At 42.8% G+C, this 20,366-nt stretch overlaps 1 protein-coding gene across 1 annotated transcript; it reads left to right on the top strand.

The window, feature by feature from the left end:
* The first annotated feature begins 1,713 nt into the window (after window positions 1–1,713).
* Arhgdib (Rho GDP dissociation inhibitor beta) lies at window positions 1,714–20,193 on the top strand. The gene is made up of 6 exons (XM_008856037.3): window positions 1,714–1,869; window positions 10,453–10,636; window positions 11,281–11,364; window positions 13,781–13,857; window positions 16,731–16,794; window positions 19,490–20,193. Exons 2-6 carry the CDS (start codon window positions 10,459–10,461, stop codon window positions 19,687–19,689), a joined length of 603 nt encoding a protein of 200 aa, XP_008854259.1. The 5' UTR covers window positions 1,714–1,869; window positions 10,453–10,458; the 3' UTR covers window positions 19,690–20,193.
* Window positions 20,194–20,366: the final 173 nt, after the last annotated feature.

Genomic DNA, 20,366 nt, shown 5'->3' on the forward strand with positions numbered 1-20,366 from the left:
TGCCTGTGGACATGCCTGAGAAGGATGTTCATTGTCTTAATTGGGTTAGCAGAAGTGGGAAGACCCACCCCAAATGTGGGTGGCACCATTTCATGGGCTGTGAACTGTGAGTCAAGAAAGCGAGCTGAGCATGTAAGCGCACATGCACTGCCCTGGGCTGCAGGTCTGATATGACTATCTCCTTCAAGCTCCTACTGTGACCTCCATAATGGTGGACTGGAATCTGGAACTGTAAGCTGAATAACCTCTTCCTCCCCTCAGTTTCCATCAAAATATTTTATCACAGCAGAACTGAAACCAGAGCGGTTAAGGACATTCTAGTTCATGCCTAAACACTACTGCACCTTGAAATGTATGCAATGGCACTGTTTGGGGGGTTTAGTGCCTCTACAAGTTTCATTAGGCACTGTTTCCATTTTTGTTTGTTGATTGATTGATTTTGGAGATAGGTTCTCCTAGTCCAGGCTGACGTGAAACACGGCATCCTCCTGCCTCAGCCTCCCAAACTCTGAGATGTACCCCTTGACCCCCACTGTTATCCTTTTTTTTTTTTTGAGACAGGGTCTCCCTATAGCCCCAGCTGTCCTGGAACTCACTATGTAGACCAGGCTGGCCTTGAACTCACAGAGATCTGCCTGCCTCTGCCTCCTGAGTGCTGGGATTAAAGGCGTGTGCCACCACACCGGGCTTGTTCTCCTTTTTTATGTTTTTCTATGTTAGTCTGTTTTCTCACACCAGGTGACTCTGGTGTCCCCCACCCCCCTCACTTCAGTTCCACCCCTCATGGGACAAAACATAGTCTCCAGTAATGACTTACAAAATAAACTCAAGAACATGCAGCACATTTGGATGAAGAAATGTCATTTTCTCCAAGTCTATTTGCAGGGGTAGCGAGTGCTAAACATACTGACATAAATACTGATTTCTGAAATGTCAGCACAAATAAAAGTGCATTATTGACAATAGCTAAAGGAATGTGTAGAGTAAGTGAGACTTCAGTGTTCTGAAAGGGTTTCCTCAAATGGCCTGATATGGCTGCAGCAGCCTGCTCCCATTTAAATGACTTCACAAAACATTTCCTCAAATATGTGACAAAGCCAATTTTAGAACATGTGTAATTTTCACAGATTTCTGAGTTAGGAGATGATGAATTAATGAACTTGTGCTTTCTTTTGTAATCTGCATTCCTAGGTATAAACAAAAGCACTGTTTTTAGCTTTCGTTGGTCTAATTTGAAGGAAAAAAAATATCAAAAATGTTAAGAAACAATAATTGATCCTTTGTGGTACACTATCAGTTACATCTTGAAATCAAAACCAACAAAGCTCCAAAAATCTAAGGACAAAAATTTAAATTTAGCACCAACTATATACATTTAGCATTCATAATTTCTACTCTGAATTTACCGCCAGCAAAAGTCTTACCAATAAAGAAATTGGCAGAGATTTTATAGGAACAGAAGTTGGTGGTGCACTCTAAAGCCTATATGAATTTATTACTACTGTTTTGGGGTTGTGCGCCTCTCCCCAAGCTTATGGCTCTTAGACACATGCACACAATTATTCACAGCACGCATGTCTAAGGGGACTGTCCCCCAGCATGTACACTCAATGCATCTCACGTCACATGGGCTAGCTTGTTCCTACATGTGCAATTAATTGCAAGAATGCTGCTCAGAGCTGGCTGATCAGACGATAGGCAGTGCAAAAGGACAGGATTTGAGACAGCCCAGGGTTTCCTCTTCAAGTAGGTTTAAAACATTTTTTTTCTCTCACTAACTTCCTTCCTGTTCTAACTGCCAGTACTCAGAAGTCAGAGTTGAGAGACAGAGGCACCCCGGAGAGAGACACGACAGGCAAAGCCCTGAATGTGAGTTGAAATGGCTGGGGTCCGGGGAGGCTGTAGGTGGGCACAGTGCAATGTAGGAAACCTCTAAACTGCTTCCCTGGAAGGCGGAGGTAGTGCTGTTTTTAAAAACGGCGGTCTTTTAAGTGGAACTTAGTGATAAGAACATGCTAAGGAAGCTGCTGGAACCGGTCTGCAGAAAAGAAGTAAGAGCAGAGACTGGTAAAGAGTCAGGAGAGAAGCTGGAGGACAAGGCAGAGTGCCCTACCATGGGAGGGTTCTGGAGAAGGGCTCTGGGTAAACCTGGAATTGGGGGAGGGGGGCGCTGGAGGGTTTCCCTACAGGGTAGGAGCTGGAATTCAGCCAAGCTCAGGAACAGAAAGTCTTTAGATCCAAACTGATAGGGACCCCGTTGGTGGATGGTGGCTTCTGCTGGGGTGGAGATGTGTGGTTTCCTGTTTTGAAGCACTCTTTAAAGAGACTGCTTGAAAAGAGAAAAAATATGGTTCAGAGCTGTCAAATATTAAACTGTTTTCCTCTGAAGAGTTGACTGGTGTTTGTAAAGGTATGCACACTAAAGTCCTTCCTTAGAGGACAGGGGGATCTAACTACTGAGGGGAAATACTATAGGTCTGGCTGTTATTTATTCATCTGTGACATGGTAGACTTCCTATCATTAGCAAAAACTGAATATTAAATTCCTTCAGTGGGATGGGCACAAAGAAACATGTTTGTTGCTGCCGCCAAACAAAACAGCCCTTTACATCTGAGAGGACTAAAAGCAAATGTGGAAGATGCCAAAAAGATTATTGAAGAGATTCTAGAAGAATCTAAGTGGTCCCAGCTATAAACACTGGTCAGCGGGCCTTCACGCTGTCAAGGTCTAATCTTTGGTCTCCATTAGAAGTGTTTTCATCATGATTTGACATACTTTTTTCCCTTTACAGTGGACTTGCCACCCAGCATGTCCTAAACTTTAGACCTAGGGTAGCTTGTGGCATGGGTCTGAGAAGCCCTGGATAGTTTTTTCACTCCAAGTGAGGGAGGTAGACCAACCTCACAGGAGGCTCTATAGCCGTCAGTTCTCAAGAAGAACACGGCCGCTCGAAGGCAAGGTTGGTGTATCAAATCCTCACAGAAGCAAGAGGAATCAAGAGATCGGTGGTGGCTGGCTGGCTGGGCCTGGTCCCCAGCGGATCTCCATCTTGCTCTTTCTCATTCATTTCTAAGAATGTATCCCTCCCAATTCCAAGCACAGCACAGGCTTAGTAACAAGATCACCTTACTCTTTTTGAGAGGAGGACAGCTCATCTTCTGTCCCTGTAGCACAGACTCAGCCCAAGAGGGATAACTATGGCTGCCAACCTAAAGCTCATGGACATCTTCCAGCTGTTGGAATTTGGTCCTTCTCTGTTTTGGAGAACATGAGTCTGTCCCTAGGGGTCTCCACTGAACGGCATCAAAGTGCTGTTTCCACTGAAAGCTCAGAAGAGCAAAGTTATTCTGAGGAAATTTTATGGGAATGCAATATGGGACAAACTTCAGCTAGCGGAAAGGAGAAGCCCTGGGGAATGAAAATTAAGCACAAGAAAAGACGGCCAGCATTGGCTTGGTACAGTCCATGTGCCAAACTGGGTATTGGAGAGACTCAACGTTTTTTTTTTTTCTTTTAATGTGTAAGTGTATTGCCTACATGTAAGTAGGTACATCAGTGTCATGCAATGCCCTCAGAGGTCAAAAGAGGGTGTCAGATACCCAACTGGAGTTACGGATGGTTGTTAGCTGCCATGTAGGTGCTGGGAGTCAAACCCAAGTCTTCTGTAAGAGCAGCCAGTGTTCTTAACCACTGAGCCATCTCTCCAGTCGGGTACATTTTCACACTGAGAGGACATGAGAAGATTATTGAGGCTCAGAAGTAGTCAGTGGTTTGACTAAAGTCATACAGTGGTACAATAAAATAATTACCAGCCTTAAAAAATGTCTATGGATGAAATTTCCTCCAGTTCTACAGGCTGAGTGACTTTATTCATAGATCAGTATCCTCACTGCCTGGAGGCCTGTGTTCAGGTCTATGGTTGCAGGCCCCAGGTCTTTCTTGCTCCTGAAATAACAGTATTCTCATTCATCCAATAAGCACTTAACAAATTGTTCTGTGTTGATTACCCTCTGGTTTCTTCAACCAAAGCTGGTTAAAAATCTAGCATGGATTCTGACAGGGTAGCGGAATGGCTTCACAAGGTGGCACTCACTGTGTGGTGGTTTAGTGAGTCGTCTCTCCTTTTGCACCAGAAACAAGATTATAAGAACATGCTAGGAATGCACAGGCAGGAAATAATATGCTGTTTTTCTCACAAAGGGAAAGGTTAAAGATTTCTGTTTGTAGAAATATGTCTCCCTCCTCTGGACAGATGCCACATAAGATAAGCTCCTATTAGATGCCGGATGGGGTTCTCTCATCCTTTTTTTTTTTTACTTAGGGAGGATCAAATCTTCCATGTGGTGAGAAATACTGAAAGACCAGGGGGTCCTCCAGAACCAACCAAGGGGCCTTATGGGTGTCCTAATACAAACACGAGATATCCCAATACCAGATAGCAGCAAAGCTGACAGACTGATTAATTGTGAAACGTGCAATTGTCAGAGATAGCCCAGCTCTGTTGGAAATCCCCTGCATCTGACACTCCCCCCTTCAAATACACACACACACACACACACACACACACACACACACACACACACACACACGCTCCCTTTCTCTAACCTCTGCCTCTTCTATCTAGTACTTAAATACTCCTGATCCTCATGTCCAGATGTACAATGTAGCACCCAGAAAATCCAGCCTCTGGACCTTAGTTCAGTCTCCCCTACATTTTCCTCCAGTGTCAGAGGGAATTCTCCCCATCAACTGGTCTCTGCATCCACTAATGCATCCAGATTGATCTCTGGCTTCAGCCAGACAAGGGAACTATAAATAAAATCTAAAATTAAATTGTTGATGTGGGATACTTCAAAAGAGATACAATAGTTATAACCCCATTTTACTGTTCTCTTGTTACTCAAAGAAATAGAATCTATATTGAGGATGAAGGGCTGGATGTGGCCTGTTCATATCTAAGGGAAGCATTTGGTATTTAGGCAGTCTGTGACCAAGCTTCACATGCCACCAAACAGATAATACCAGGGCTAGGAAGGGAGAAAAGGAAAGGAATGAGTATTTATTAAACGTCTATGACTGGCCAGCACAGTCCTAAAATTTTCTTGTTTTCCCCATTCTTTCAGTACCATAAATAAAAAACGTTATTCCCATGTTCCTGGTGGTGACACTGAAGCTCAGTGAGGTTAATAATTTGCTTATGCACTAGACAAAGTTAGTTGCAGAGCCAGGCTTTGAGCCTGGGGTCCACCATCTTCAAGGTCCATGTTTTATCAAGACATGTTTTAGGTGATTCACAAAATTAACCAGGAATGGGATTTGTTTCCTACAACCTCAAGATTCTAACATTTTATGGCCCTCACTTGGCTCATATGGAATTGTGTTAATGGGCCACATAAGTATGCCCCGGCCTGAGGTTGACTTATATTTAATATTTTCTCTTGCCTTGATCTCTGTTTCTGTAACATGTAGCTAACAGCGTTTCCCTCGTAGTGCTTGATGATTCCATGAACTAATTCATGGAATGCACCAGACATGTCATTGCTAAGTTTTGACTCACGACAGGCCTTCAGTAACTATTGACAGCTATTATGGTGTCCTTCATTATGTAAAGGGGTGTGGTTGAAGGAAAGTGATTTGCATCTGAGAAAAAAGTAAGTTACATAAAATTTAAAATGCAGCATCTTTGAAGAATTCGCATGAATTTTAAATAATTAAACACCTACATTCTTACACACGCACAAATGAGGTAATGGAACTGAACAGCAGCTTAGCTGACACACAACTACAAGTCAGGAGATACCTGTGGGCAGAGGCTGAGAAAAATGAAGCATCTAGAGATGGCATGCTGTGGTCCCCCGTTTCCCATGCGTAGGATCCTCAGTGACCGAACATTTGCTCATGGGCTCATTGCCCCAGATCCAGAGCCAAATGTCCCATATGTCAGAGCCCGTTCTGCATCTCAGATCAAATAGACGTACTACAAGATGCTGCACTGCCAGGCTCTGTGTTCCCACCCACAAGACACAGATGTCACCCGATGTCTTTTGCTTCTGTGAAGCCAACATTTTGGGTGGATGCAAATCATGAGTTTGAGGTTCGGTCTCAGTGCTGTAGCAGGGCCTCATGGGGAAGGAAGCAACACTCATCTGGGTTATATGTTACCAGGAAGTTACAGGTTCAAGGTCGTGTTCCTAATTTGGAGATCTTGGACCATGATAAAGTCTATGAAGCACTTCAGAGTTCATGAATCTCTGGACAATTTTCACAGTTTCATAGCTTTATTCTTTTCTTCCTTGAAATAAAGATCATGATAGTTATCAAATTTTTTTGGTCTTTATGAAACAGGGTCTCCCTGTAGCCCCAGCTGGCCTGGAATTCACTATGTAGACCAGGCTGGCCTTGAACTCACAGAGATCCACCTGCCTCTGCCTCCCAAGTGCTGGGATTAAAAGCATGCGCCACCACGCCTGGCTAGTTATCAAATTTTTTGAAAAATATTTTATTTCATTTTATTTTATGTGTATGACAGTATTGCCTCCATATATGTAAGTGCACCCATGTCATGCAATGTCCACAGAGGTCAGAAAAGGGCATTGAATACCCCCGGAACTGGAATTATGGATGGTTATTAGCAGCCATGTGGGAACCCTGGCCCTCTGCAAGAGCAGCCAGTGCTCTTAACTGCTGAGCCATCTCTCCAGCCCCATTTATCAGATTTTTTAAAAAATATTTTTATTTATTATTTTTATTTTATGTGTATGAGTGTATTGCCTGCATGTATGTGAGTGCACCTGTGTCATGCAAAGCCGCAGAGGTCAGAGGAGGGCTTCCAATTTCCCTGGAACTGGAGTTAAGGACAGTTCATAGCCACCATATGGGTGCCAGGAATTGAACCCGGGTCCTCTGCAAGAGTAGTCAGTGCTCTTAACTGCTGAGCTGTTTCTTAAGCCTCCGTTTATCAGATTTTTAAAGAACCCCGTCATCTATCAAAGAATTGAGGACCAGCGATCAAACCAGCTGGGCCTTTGTAGTATGACTGGAGTATCCAACTTTTATTCCCTCCTCCACTTTACCAGCACATCAAATGTCAGTATGCACTAAGATGAAGTGTTTTGTAACACTGGGTGCTCACCAACGAGCTCTGACCTTCCCCTGAGAATTTCCTTTTTAATTCTTTAGTTTATGTGTTATTACTGTAATCACCAGCTTCCAGAGTAAACTAGTCTTGGATTGTCTGGCCTTTATCTTTGTTTCTTATGCTCTAATTCTATCAAGTTATTTTAATTAGGCTCTGAACTTGCTTTTGGCACTTCAGAAACTGTACATTGTCCTCTGCTCTTCAATGTCTTTTAAAATTGTCTCAGTTTATGAAACATCTATAAGTTGTAATGAATTATGAAAATATATTGTCTCATATTTAATAATAAGGTTAAAACACAGATGATAGATAAATAGGCTGTAGCAATAGTGACACAGTTAAATTACAAATTGTGTGCTAGTCTCTCTCCTCCATCTCCTCCCTCCCCCCTTTTCTTATTCTTTTTTTATTTTAAAATTTATTCATTTATTTTTATTTTATGTGTATGTGTTATGCCGGCATGTATGTAAATGCACCCATGTTTGCAGTGCCCACAGAAACCAGAAGAGGGCATTGGATCCCCTGGAACTGGAGTTTGGGGCACTTGTCAGCCACCATGTGGGTACTGAGATTTGAACCTGGGTCCTCTGTAAGAGCAGCCAGTGCTCTTAATTACTGAGCCATCTCTCCAGCCCCTTATTCTCTTTTTCTAAGAACTGAAATCTAAAGCTGGAGAATTACAACTCTTGCAAGTTAATGAGATCATCTTGAGCTAATGAATGGGCGTAATGTCACTATCTGATAGGCTTTAAGCAAGTAACTGTTAGAATCCAATGATAGATTCTAGAAGGTTCTGTCCTTGGAGCTAAGATGGCCTCATCTGTGTAAATAGCCTTCTTGATACTCTATCAGATTGGCTATTTGGCCTCCACTGTGGTTACATTCTAGGCTGTCACGGCCACCGGATGACAGTCTGCTTCATCTGATGAGTCTTAAGTTTTGCTCTCCATCTGCCCCTGAAAGATTGTCCTTAAGTTGCCCCTCGGCCTTACGACAGCCACCCACTGCACCAGTTTATTCATTTCTTTCTAAATGTTGTTTGGAATGTGAGCTGGGCTGGTCATTGCTGCTCTCTAGAGTCTCAGCTTCTAGAGATGCTGACTGTTCATCTGAGACAGAGTTATCTACATGTTTCCTTTCTGAACAGGAAGTGGACCTAGCCCTTGCAAATCTGCTTTCAGGGCTACTCAAGGCTCACAGTGTTAGGCTTGATACTTCACTGGATGAGGAATAACGAGCTAAAGAAGATCCTTGTCTCCTTCCACCCTTCATTCCCAAATTACTTTTCTACTTATTTACGATAACAATAACATTGAAACTCAAAACTACAACCGATTTGGACCAGAAATATCTTCACCCTTAGGAGACTCTACAGAGGTTCACAATGTCACTCTGAATAAGACAGGAGAGATAACACCCTCTAGGTGTGTCACTTAAGAGAAATGAAGGCTCTGCTGGTGGCCAGGAAGAGATCAGAAGGTGACATTCTTGCCCAGGCATCTCCTGGCAGCCTCTCCTTTTGCTTCCAGCCACAGAGCCCGAGTCCACAACTGTGTGAACATAGACGATTCTCTTAATCCATTGGTCTCAGTTTTCTCAGGGATTTAATGAGGGAGTAGATGGTTCCACTTTTTATCCTCATTTCACCTGTGTCGACACCCACACACAGTCATCAGCATTCACACATGGATAATTTTAGTGCGTTTCCCCTCTGCATTTTTACATATGACAGGTAAATATAAGTGATAATGAAAGATCGTCCATGATCCACTCAGATAAGACCTTGCAGGTATGTCCAACCTTTTGACATTATGACACAATGCCGTCATGTATTAAGTTCATTCTCGAGAACCACACAGTCGAGTTACAAAAAATTGCTGAAGGGGCTAGAGAGGTGGCTCAGTGGTTAGGAGCCCGAGCTGCTAGTGGTTAGGAGCCCGAGCTGCTCCTCCAGAGGACCTGAGTTTGATTCCCAGCACCCATGTCAGGTGGCTCACAGAAGCCTGTAACTGCAGCACTGCATGTGAACAAATCCACACATAGACACACACATGGATATATAATTTTAAAACTAATACAATAAAACATATTTTAATTGCTAAACATCCTAATCTTTTAAGTCAGTTTATCATTTTGTGTTGAGCCACATTCGTAGCCATCCTGGGTTGTGTCCAGAGCAGAAGATCACTGGAAACATGGAAGGGTTAGCCAAAGACTCAAAGAAAAGGGGAGGTAGATAGAAATCCTACTAGTACTTCCAATTATTCCTAGAAAAATTTAAGAGTCCTTTCTATTTGGTAGCGTGTTAAAGGAGCATGAGATCTTTAGATACAAAGCGGAATGAATCAATGAAATTTATAAGAACTACTAAGTACTATGGAACACTCAAGAAAAACCTAGAACCTAGTGCCTGCCCTCAAGAACTGATCAGCAGCTTAGGGTGGGGAGCATTCACACACCTCAGGCAGGTTTCTGTTGTCTGAAGTTCCTTAGGAATCACCTGTGAGGAACTGCACACGTTTCAGGAAAGAAAGTTAATGAAAAGAAACCAGCCATTTTGACCACAGCTGCTTCTTTCTCCTTAACTCTCCATAACTCAGACTGTGGGTGTTGGGCGTGTCAACCAATCAACAGAATGATTGGCCATTGTCTGGAATCGTTTGTACTATGTTTCTTCACTGTAGTGTATTGTTCACAAGTGAGATTTTTCTTAAAAATTTTATTCAGTGAGGAACTGGAGAGGTGGCTCAGCAGTTAAGAGCACTGGCTGCTTTTGCAGAGGATCCAGGTTTGATTACCAGCACCCACATGGTGGATAAAAACTATCGGTAACTCCAGTTCCAGGAAATCCAACGTCCTCTTCTGACCTCTGTGGACATTGCATGACACAGGTGCACTTACATACATGCAGGCAATACACTCATATGCTAAACAAACAAACAAACAAATTAATTAATTAATTAAATTTGGGGTGGGTCTTTTTGACATAGGGTCTCCCTGTAACACTAGCTGGCCTGGAATTCATTATGTAGGCCAGGTTGGCCTTAAACTCACAGAGATCCACCTTTCTCTGTCTCACAAGTGAATAAAATATTTTTAAGAAGTTTTGTTCAGTGAAAAAGATGCCCATTCCTATAAAGATACGGGCAAATCAGAGAAATGACTGAAAATCTTACCTATCTCATGAAGTGTAATGAGATTGTGTTGAGGAACAGTTTGAAAATCACTGATGATTCCAGATGCCCAACAAGACAAGGGCGGTACCTACCACCAACAGCTCAAGTGGCTAATTCACCATCATCCTCTGAAACAGATCGAGATGACTGAAAAGGACCCGCAGCCACAGCTGGATGATGGTGACGATGAACTCGACAGCAAGCTCAACTACAAGCCTCCCCCTCAGAAGTCCCTAAAGGAGCTACAGGAGATGGATAAAGATGATGAGAGTCTAACTAAGTACAAGAAAACACTGCTGGGGGATGTTCCTGTGGTAGCAGGTGTGTAGAAAGGGAAAGGGGAAGGCACCGGTGGAAAACCTGCAGCGATGCACGTGCTGGTATCACCCAGGGCCAGAAGCAAAGGGCCACAGGGTTAGGTGGGAGAGATACACTTTACACATGCTGCCTAAAATCACAGACTGCATAAGGAAGTCTTTTTTGGAGACAGTATTCATGTCAGAAGTGAGGCAGGCAAAAATGACCCATAGAGAGAATTTAGAAAGAATTCCAGACTATCATGCCATTGTTTGCCCCTCTCTCCCTGAGCTTCTACATTTTCTCTGTTTCAAAGTTGTTCCCTAATTATTCATTACAGAGAGAGAGAGAGAGAGAGAGAGAATAAGACATAGCACCAAGGCTTAAACAGGCAATGCCCAGTGAGTAGAGAACCTCACCCACAGAGCCTTGCTCAATATTTGATACTGATGATAAAGGTGAGCCAACAAGTGCTTGAATCAGAAATCACATTGCTGCAATTTCTAAAGAGACCAAGACCAAGCATGATAAATCTGCCATCTCCGTTTCTATTGCTACACAGGGAGATGTCAGTTTCTCTTTATAGTCTCTCTCCACAACCCTTGAAATGCATACACCCTATGTCTATGTCCTTTCCCCATGCTGACATTTTCTTTTGAACCCTGCAGACCCAACAGTCCCCAATGTGACAGTTACCAGGCTTAGCCTTGTTTGTGACAGTGCACCAGGACCAATCACCATGGACCTTACTGGTAAGTGGACAGGCATATCTCTGTTTAGAGGGGCTTAGGATGTCACAGTCAAAACTTGACCTTTGCCCCTAGTCCACACTGAAGGACACTCTATTAAGGCGAGACATATATGCTAAGACCAGTTCACAAGCCATTGCACTTTGAGTGCCCATTGCTTACCTTCAATGAAAAATTCAATTTAATTGAGCAGTTAGGAGGTATGCACCTTGTGTGTATATATGTGTAGGTGTGTGCATGTTCATGTGTGTGAGTGTATGTGTGTGGAGGCCAGAGGTCAGCCTCAACTGTCATTCTTCAGGATGCTACTCGCTTTGTTTTTTAGACAGTCTCTCATTTGCCCTAAAACTTGCTGATGGGGTTAGGCTAACTGACCAGCCAGCCCAGGGATCTGCCTGTCTCTACCTCCCCAGAGCTGAGATTACCAAAGTGTGCCACCAGGCCCAGCTTTTTGTTTGAATGTGGGATCAGGAGATCAAACTCTGGTCCTTATGCTTACATGGCAAGCAGTGAGCCATCCCTGTAGTCCTCAGTTTATGCTTCTGATATATTTACTTGTGTCATATTGACTTTACATTTTCATTTACACATGATAACAGAAAAATTACTATTCTTATCAGAAAGACTGGAGGGAGAAATATCTAGAAGAAAGCTGTGTACCTCCAGAGTTATAATATTTATACGGTCTGATACCAGAGAAAGAGTTAGTCTTCCACCAGCTACAACCTTAGCGGAAGGGGAAGAGCAACCCAAGACCTCTTGAATAACACTGGAAATCCTCTGCTAAATATCCTTTAGGCTTATAGTTCTGGTTCTGTCCCATAAACAGTTTCTCCTGTGAAGTAAGGTGCTTCTTTCTTTTGTCTCATTGTGACTAATGGCGAAGCCCTTTTCTGAGGCAGGTCTTGAGGAGATGGGCAAAGACAGGGAAAGCGGGCACCTGTGAAGTATAAGAAGGGGGTTATGAAGCCAAACTGAGGGCATCCAAGGTAGACCTTGGTGGGGGAAAGTGTTGCCAGATTCAAAACTGAACTCCATGGATGCAAAAAAGGCACGCTAGCACAGAACTCAGAAGCAAGGAACTTCCCTCTCACCGGGCATATGCACACTTTACCTTATATGGATGTTTCTGTCACAGGGAGGAAAGCAGAGGCTGAGGAGACACACTTCCTGTTCAACTGAAGTCAGTAAAGCAGACATCACACATACACACATTCACCCCCCCATGCTGCAGCATCCCTCTCACCCACACTCAGTTATCTTCCTATACCCAGTTGTAATGTGGCCAAGTACTACCGTCAGTTTGCAGGACTAAGTCTGAGTTAGTGCTGAGGAGTCCATTCAGAAAGGTCTGACGATATTGCAGGAAAGCTTGGTCTTTGTTGCCTTTCACAGCAGAGAAAACCCAAATCTGATCCATATAATCCATTCGTGAGGCAAAGAACTTGCCTAAAGTTGTGTGAAGCACACAACTACACAAATACACATACATACATGCACACAAATGCACACACATATACACATTCACCCACATACACATACATACATGCACACACATGCACACATACATGCACACACATGCATACACACAGACATTTGAATGTCAAATTATACAGAACTACATGGAAGAAAGAACAGAGGAGCGTCACCTTCCTAACCAGAACATAGGAATCAGGATAGACCCTGGGACTGTAGACCCTGAAGCTTTTACAATTTAAATGATATTCTTTAATAAAAATAATATGAAATTGCAAATACGGATATGGAAGTAACTTCAAAGTAAATCTTATTTAGAATAATTTTTAAAAATAAAAACAAGTTATAAAGCTATAAAAGACCATATGCATTATGAAATCTCTGAAAACAAAAAGCTAGTGCTCTTACATGGTTTTTTGATGTTTCTTTGTTTGAGGTACAAGAATCATTTCTTTATCCACTTCTTCATCTGACTACATATATGTATGCAATTTTCAACAGAGAGACTGAAAAGATAACTCACCTCTAGGATGGTTGATTGAAACTTTTTATTATTGACAGAAAATGTTTATCTTCATCAATACAAATCAGAAGTTCAGAAAGAAAATTTATCTTCATAAATAATTAGTGATGATGGTGTATAGTTTTGGCATTGACATCAAACTTGGAGGAAAAATCCTCTACCATATTTCTTTAATAACTGAGCTATAAGATTTCAGCCGATGTATGTGTATGCATGTGTTTGTGTGTGTGTGTGTGTGTGTGTGTGTGTGTGATTCATTTGTGTATATAGAGGTCAGAAGCTCAAATACTATTTAAATTAAGGTTCCAGGGATCTATAACCTAGAATGGGCTCAGAATGTGGCTCTAAACCTTAGATTTCACTCATCTCTTTCTGTAGCTGCTTTTGAAGAGACTAAACTTTCTAAATCCTCTTCTACAGGGGATATTGACGCCCTCAAAAAAGAAACATTTGTGCTAAAGGAAGGTATTGAATACAGAGTCAAAATTAACTTCAAAGTAAGTATTTTCCTATGTGTACCGAATCTTTTCCTGAAAGCTGAAATCTTACCCATGATCAATGACTACACGTTTTACATTATTATGCTGGTATTTTGTTATTGTTAGTGGTAGTTTCTTTCTTCCTTGCCCCACTCTGCGTCTGGAATAGCCTGTTTCCCACTTTTAAACTTTCCCTGTGGAGATTCATCCTTGCTTCCTGCCTTTCCCCAGCCAAGCTACCTCAGCCTCTCCCTCTATCACTTAAACCCATAAGGTCATTGTCTCTGTGAGAGGAGTCCTGATACATCTACAAAACACACACCACCATGTATTGTGCCATTTCCTCCTTACACAATCTAAGCACCTAACGGCAAGGGTAAAACTTTGTGCCCCTTCATGCCACTATTTCATATGATTTTGTAAATTGTAGATGATTATGAATATATATATACTAAGAAATGGACAAATAAATGATTCAACTAATAGAAAGAGAAAATAGGACACTCCAATTTCTCAGTGATCATACAAATCCAGAGACTGTGGTCTTTACAAAGTGGATGAAAATTTCAGTGACATTTGGTGACCAGATAATAGCAAAACTAAATAAGGCTTCAGCTGACAGCTCATGAACAGATGTATATCCCAATGAGTAACAATTACCAGAAAAGTAGCCTTAACTTTAAAAACAAGTGAGAAACACACTGTTTTGCATTTCACGGTTTGTTTGCCTTGGCTGTCTCTCATCCCCATTCAGTCATGTTCTCCAGGGCTCCACCAAGGGAGACTCCATCTGCTGTCTCTATTTGCACACAGGGCCCATCTTTCCCCTGGGTGTAGGACATGATTCAGGGTGGCTGGACAACCACTTTCCACCATATACAAATAAATTCATCCTGTAAATATTTGTTGACACCTACTCAACTGGCACTTGAACTGTGGGTGGCTTTGCTTCCTGTCCTGTTATTTATTACTAGGGCACCTGGGATGTTGGTAAAGCCTCCTGTCTAAAATGCCCAGAATGGCTTCCACATCAGTCCAATATTTAACCGTTTGTCCTATTGCATTGTCCATTTAGAAAGCTTGCATTTTGATGTGAATAGAAAGACAAGAGACAGGCTGTAAATGGGGGTCCAGGGTGGTCAGAGTTGCACATCAAGGCACAAAGAAACCTTTAAGCCCAATGCACTTCAGAGGTTTTCCCTTGTCTTCACCAAGATTAAATCCACTCTCTATGTAACCCAGGGAAAGCTGAGTCATCCTGTGACTCATCCCAGCTTGGAGCTACAGTTAGAAGAAACAACAGATCACAAGGAATAAAAAGGGTCTCTTGCTGAATGTTCAAGGAAACCTGCATCTATAATACCAGTTACACACCCAACAATCCTCTGTCTTGTGACTCTCCATGTTCTTCTCTTTTCTTCCTAAATCTTACAACACTCTAACTCCCCTGCCTCCTGTGGAGATGAATACCTCTGACTTCCTTAAACTTCCCTTTTTTCCATGTCTGCAAAACTTCCTGCGTTTGAGGTAGAACACCCAGAGGAGAGGGGATGTGGCCAGAAGAGGGGATTATAAATATTCATCTTCTTATCCATCCTAAATATGTTTATACTAAATGGCTCTTCTATGAAGCACTGATCAGCAGGAGACGCCTTGTTTTAAAGCTCTTATTACTACCCCACAGCCTTTCCTGTTCTCAAGTCTTTTCCTACCTGAACACATCTCCCACTGGACCCAAGCTGAAGACTTGTACATTTATCATATCCCTATGAGCTACCACTGAGAGTCAGAGTAATTGGGAAGTTTGAGCTTCATCTTATCACAGTCTCTCCAATAGAACGCCAACGGATTCTACGTGGTTTTAATTGCTTTTTCATACATACTAACCTAGTGACCATTTAGAATCCAAGCTAGCAAACTCACTCTTCTGCCACCTTGCCATCAGTACAGTGAGAAACGCATTAGCAGATTGGTTTCCACTGTCATGCCATCACATAGAGGGAGCCATAATTATTGATGGAAAAGTTATTTGAAGAGGCCTTAATTCTTCATATTGCTGAATGGTTCCCCAAACCCTTCAACTAATGACTCAATGTCCTCTCTAATTTGTTTATATAGACATGGACACTGTGAAATTAAGACAGCCCAGTTCAGGCCCAGGTAAAATGTATCATGGAAAACCAAATGCTAGGCTGTCGATATTTTCATTCTGCCCTAGTGGATTTTTCATTGAACGTTTTGGGAAAGTAGCATTACGTCAGGTGAAGCCCTGAGACAGACCCTGAATATGCTTGCCAGGTACCAGTGGACTTCATCCATCCTTTATGGGAAAGGGTGCTTTGGCGTGGCCCGTCACCTCACCTCGAGGCTCCAATCTCAGCTAAGCGGCAGACACAACCCTCTCCTAGACCTGATTTTCCATTACCACTATTCTCCCTGTTGTTTGTTTTTCATAGGCTAGGTGATTCATTTCTGAGGATATGATATTCACACACTTACATAAAATTTTCCATTGGTCTTGTTATAACTTTTTCTGAGACAAGGGCAGTGTTTTCACTGGTGGGAGAAAAGGCTAAGGATGATACCTCAAGCCATTGAGGAAGAAGAAATATAAAGAATATTGAGACAGCATTTTAATTAATACTCCTCTACCTCCTAAAAAATAACCCCAATAATATTTCAGCAGTCAATGATTAACCTTCCTTTGCAACACTGAGTGTTGTGATTCTCTCTCTCCCCCATTTCTGCTCCACAACCACACTGATTATATAAGTCCTTATTCTGATTAAGTCCTTAGTCCCTTCAGCCTCAGAGAAGACTTAGCTAGACAGGATGGACAAGAAAAATGAAGACTGTTTAATCTCAGTTTCTTGGGGACTTCCCACCTACAGGTGAACAAGGATATTGTGTCGGGTCTGAAATACGTTCAGCACACCTACCGGACTGGGATGAAAGGTAAGGAACTTCCCCTAAACTACTTGCTGATATTTCCACCCCTAGTTATTAGCAATCTTCGGTCATAAGCCCTTACGAAAATTAGATAAAGGGTACAGATACCCACACTAGAAAAAGGTAAACAGGTACCTCGGGCCTAGACATTAGGTCCAACATTCATGATACCAAATTCAGGCAAGACAAGACACTGGTCTTCAACATTCAGAATCTGGAATTCAACTTTATTACTCATGTATGACAAGAGTAACCAAGATAAGTTGGAATGAGGCAAAGGTTATAAAAATTCTTAGCAAACACGGAAAAGCTAAAGGGATAAAAGCCTGAAGACCTAAGATTGATCCCCAGAGCCCATGTGAAAAAATCCAAGCCAGGCATAGTGGTGTGCGCTTGTAATCCCAGCTCTGAAAATATTGAGACAGAAGGCGTTCTGGAGCTCACTGGTCAGCCAGCCTAGCCTAACTGGTGAGTTCCTGGCCCGTGAAAGACCCTGTCTAAAAAAATACATGGTGGACAGCACCTGAGAAACAACACTTGAGGTTGAACTCTAGACTACACACACACACACACACACACGCACACGCACACACACACACACACGCACGCGCGCACGCGCACACGCACACGCGCACACGCACACGTGCACACGCACACACACGCACACGCACACACACGAGCACGTGTGCACATGTGCACTCATATAAATATGCACATATACATGGGCGTGCACACACACAACAAAAAATACAAAAGTAAGACATAGTGCACAATGTGAAACCATAACAGAAAATTCCAAGACAAGAAAGAGCTTCCCAAGGATCTATATGTTGGTGGTAGGTGATGGGGTACTGTGGAGAGGAGGGGCAGAGGACATGTATTCAAACTCCTAACAAAGAAATAGGAAAAAATTCTCTCTAGGACTGAGAAAAGCAGTCTGATTGAAACATGTAACAACATAGTCATGCTTCTGTGGTTCTGGACATCCCTTGGCCAGGGAGGTAACTCAGACACTACTACAGTCCTTTCTGGTCTACCTGGCCCCCCTCGCCAGAGGTAGGGACAGTGAAACGCAAGGTAGCCCCTTAAATTAACAAAGGAGACAGGAGAAAGTATTTGACACAATTGTAGAACGTTAGAACCAAACAATTAATCAATTCCAAAGAAGACTGGGGAACTGAGAAGTGGTGCCAGGCCTTTCCGCTACCTGGTCTCATGAAAACCCTGCTCAATTTTCTATTTCCTTTGGGCACAGAGGCTGAGCTGACTCACTTCAGAAGCAGCCTGTGACGTGTGTACAGCTGTTCCTTCAAACTTGGCAACACTTGAAAGGCCAACTGCCCCCTACCTCTGGGCTACTAATCCCCACCTGTTCTGAATATATATATGCATGCCAGTGGCTCACTTAAAAGTAAATTTGTCTATTTTCATTTAATTTCTTTTTATTTCTTTTTATGTGTGTGAGTGTTTTGCCTGCATGAGTGTAAGTGCATTTGCATCATGTAATGCCCACAGAGGCCAGAAGAAGGTATTGGATCCCCTGGGAGTGGAATTATTAAAAACGGTTGTTAGCTGAGATGTGGGTTCTAGAAATCTGTAAGAGCAGCCAGTGCTCTTCATCGCTGAGCCATCTCTCCAATCCCTTATCTTTTCTTTTCCTTTTTTTTAACTATTTTTACCATTCTTGCCAATTTTCCCTTTTAAAAATGTTTGATCAATTTACAGGACTCTTTCCTTCCCATCCAACTATTGCATTTGTGAATTCTACATATTCTGATCACCAGCTTTTACAGCAACCCTGCAATTAATATGTTTGTCGAATGATAGTTTCTAAACAAGAAATCCTTAAAGTCTGTGATACAAAGAAGGAAAGGGGCTTCAAATCTTATAAGGTTTAGTTAGCTACAGGACAGAGACCAGACCTTGGGCCTTCACTTGTTGGTCTACCTGTCTGTCTGTCTGCTTGGTTTTTTTCTTAATGGTGCAATGTGCCACAGTGTCATCTCTATGGTCCTTACCACTGGTTTAAGGCACTACTGTACGGCTTTCTTAATAATCAGAATCCTCTTAAAAACTTTTTTAAAAGACTGAATTTGGGCATCCAGAACACATTGCTGAACCACAGCCTTGGGCTGTGGGGAGATAGCAAAGTAAATCATATTATGATACAAGTAATTCATATTTTGCCAGGCGTGGTGGCACTCACCTTTCATCCCCAGCACTTGGGAGGCAGAGGCAGGCGGATCTCTGTGAGTTTGAGGCCAGCCTGGTCTACATAGTGAGTTCCAGGCCAGCTGGGGCTACAGGAAGACACAGTCTGAAAAAGTTTTTTTAAAAAAAAAACATAATTTATATTTTAAAATACTTTAGTCTCTCTGTTTGGAGGGGTTATCTGTCTTTGGAGACAAGGTCTCCATGTGTCACCTAAGCTAGTCTCAAACTCATGATCCCCCTGCTTCAGCTTTCCCCAGTGCTGGAAATGGAGTTGTGCACTACCATACCTGGCTTAGAAAAAAAAAAAAAAACTGTTTTAAGAAAAAGAAACTATGCCCCAGGTAAAACCAATGTTCAGCCAGGCTTGGAAACTCGCTCTCGGCTTCCATCAATGTGAGCTGTCCTCCAAGCTTTTGTTTGAACTCCGATGCATTGCAGTATGTTTTTCTATCAGACTTCTGTCTCACGGACTTCTCTTTCTTCCTAGTGGATAAAGCGACATTTATGGTTGGCAGCTATGGCCCTCGGCCAGAGGAATATGAGTTTCTCACTCCCGTAGAAGAGGCTCCCAAGGGCATGCTGGCCCGAGGCACGTATCACAACAAGTCGTTCTTCACCGATGATGACAAACAGGACCACCTCACCTGGGAATGGAACCTGGCCATCAAGAAGGACTGGACAGAATGAGAGCATCTGCCCAGCTCTCATGCTGCCCTTCCCACCCCGAAGAACCCTCCCATCCATGTTGGTCGTGCTGTCCCCTCCTCCCTCTGTTCACAGCTGAGCCCGTTCTCCATCACCCCACCCCCATGTTTCCAAATAATAAATTTTTAAACGACCCTGTCTCTCAAAGTACTCCCTGCACATGAGGCTTCAAACCTAGGCTACAACCTTGCCTGCCGGCTCTAACCCCCTCGCCCCAAGCAGGGCCAGATCACCCAAGTTCTCCATTTCCTTTAATGCTGCCCTTTCTTCTTCCCATTAGAGCAACCAAAGGCCAGGAAATGGCCAAGCTACCACTAAAGGACCCTTGGCCTTCGGTTCAATAGCTCATTCTCACCACTGGGTTCTTCAGGCTCAGTGAATCCCTTTGTCAATTTCCCTACCCGTTGGGACTCTTTTCTTCTTCTGTGGGAGACACTGCAAACAACATTAGAAAAGGAATAAAACAACTGTTTGTGTGGCTGAGAACCTCATTTCCCTGCTTTCTTCCCTCAAGCAAATACGGTACCAGAAGGTCCACATTTCAATTTGGTGGGTAAGGGCAGCGGTAGGATTCACAGTGCAGGAGATATTTGTATTCTTATCAACAGAATGCTACACTATAACAGGCAATGATTGTGAGGATAAAGACAGTGAACATT

This window comes from Nannospalax galili, unplaced genomic scaffold (genome assembly GCF_000622305.1).
Source record: "Nannospalax galili isolate Female #2095 unplaced genomic scaffold, S.galili_v1.0 scaffold208, whole genome shotgun sequence".
In the NCBI taxonomy this organism is placed as follows: domain Eukaryota; kingdom Metazoa; phylum Chordata; class Mammalia; order Rodentia; family Spalacidae; genus Nannospalax; species Nannospalax galili.

What these genes read in the sequence shown, in the direction of transcription:
- Arhgdib (XM_008856037.3), top strand. Translation starts at nt 10,459, where the DNA reads ATGACTGAAAAGGACCCGCAGCCACAGCTGGATGATGGTGACGATGAA. An exon ending in AATCACCATGGACCTTACTG is followed by an intron (nt 11,365 to 13,780) that starts GTAAGTGGACAG and finishes CCTCTTCTACAG; the next exon opens with GGGATATTGACGCCCTCAAA. An exon ending in CTACCGGACTGGGATGAAAG is followed by an intron (nt 16,795 to 19,489) that starts GTAAGGAACTTC and finishes CTTTCTTCCTAG; the next exon opens with TGGATAAAGCGACATTTATG.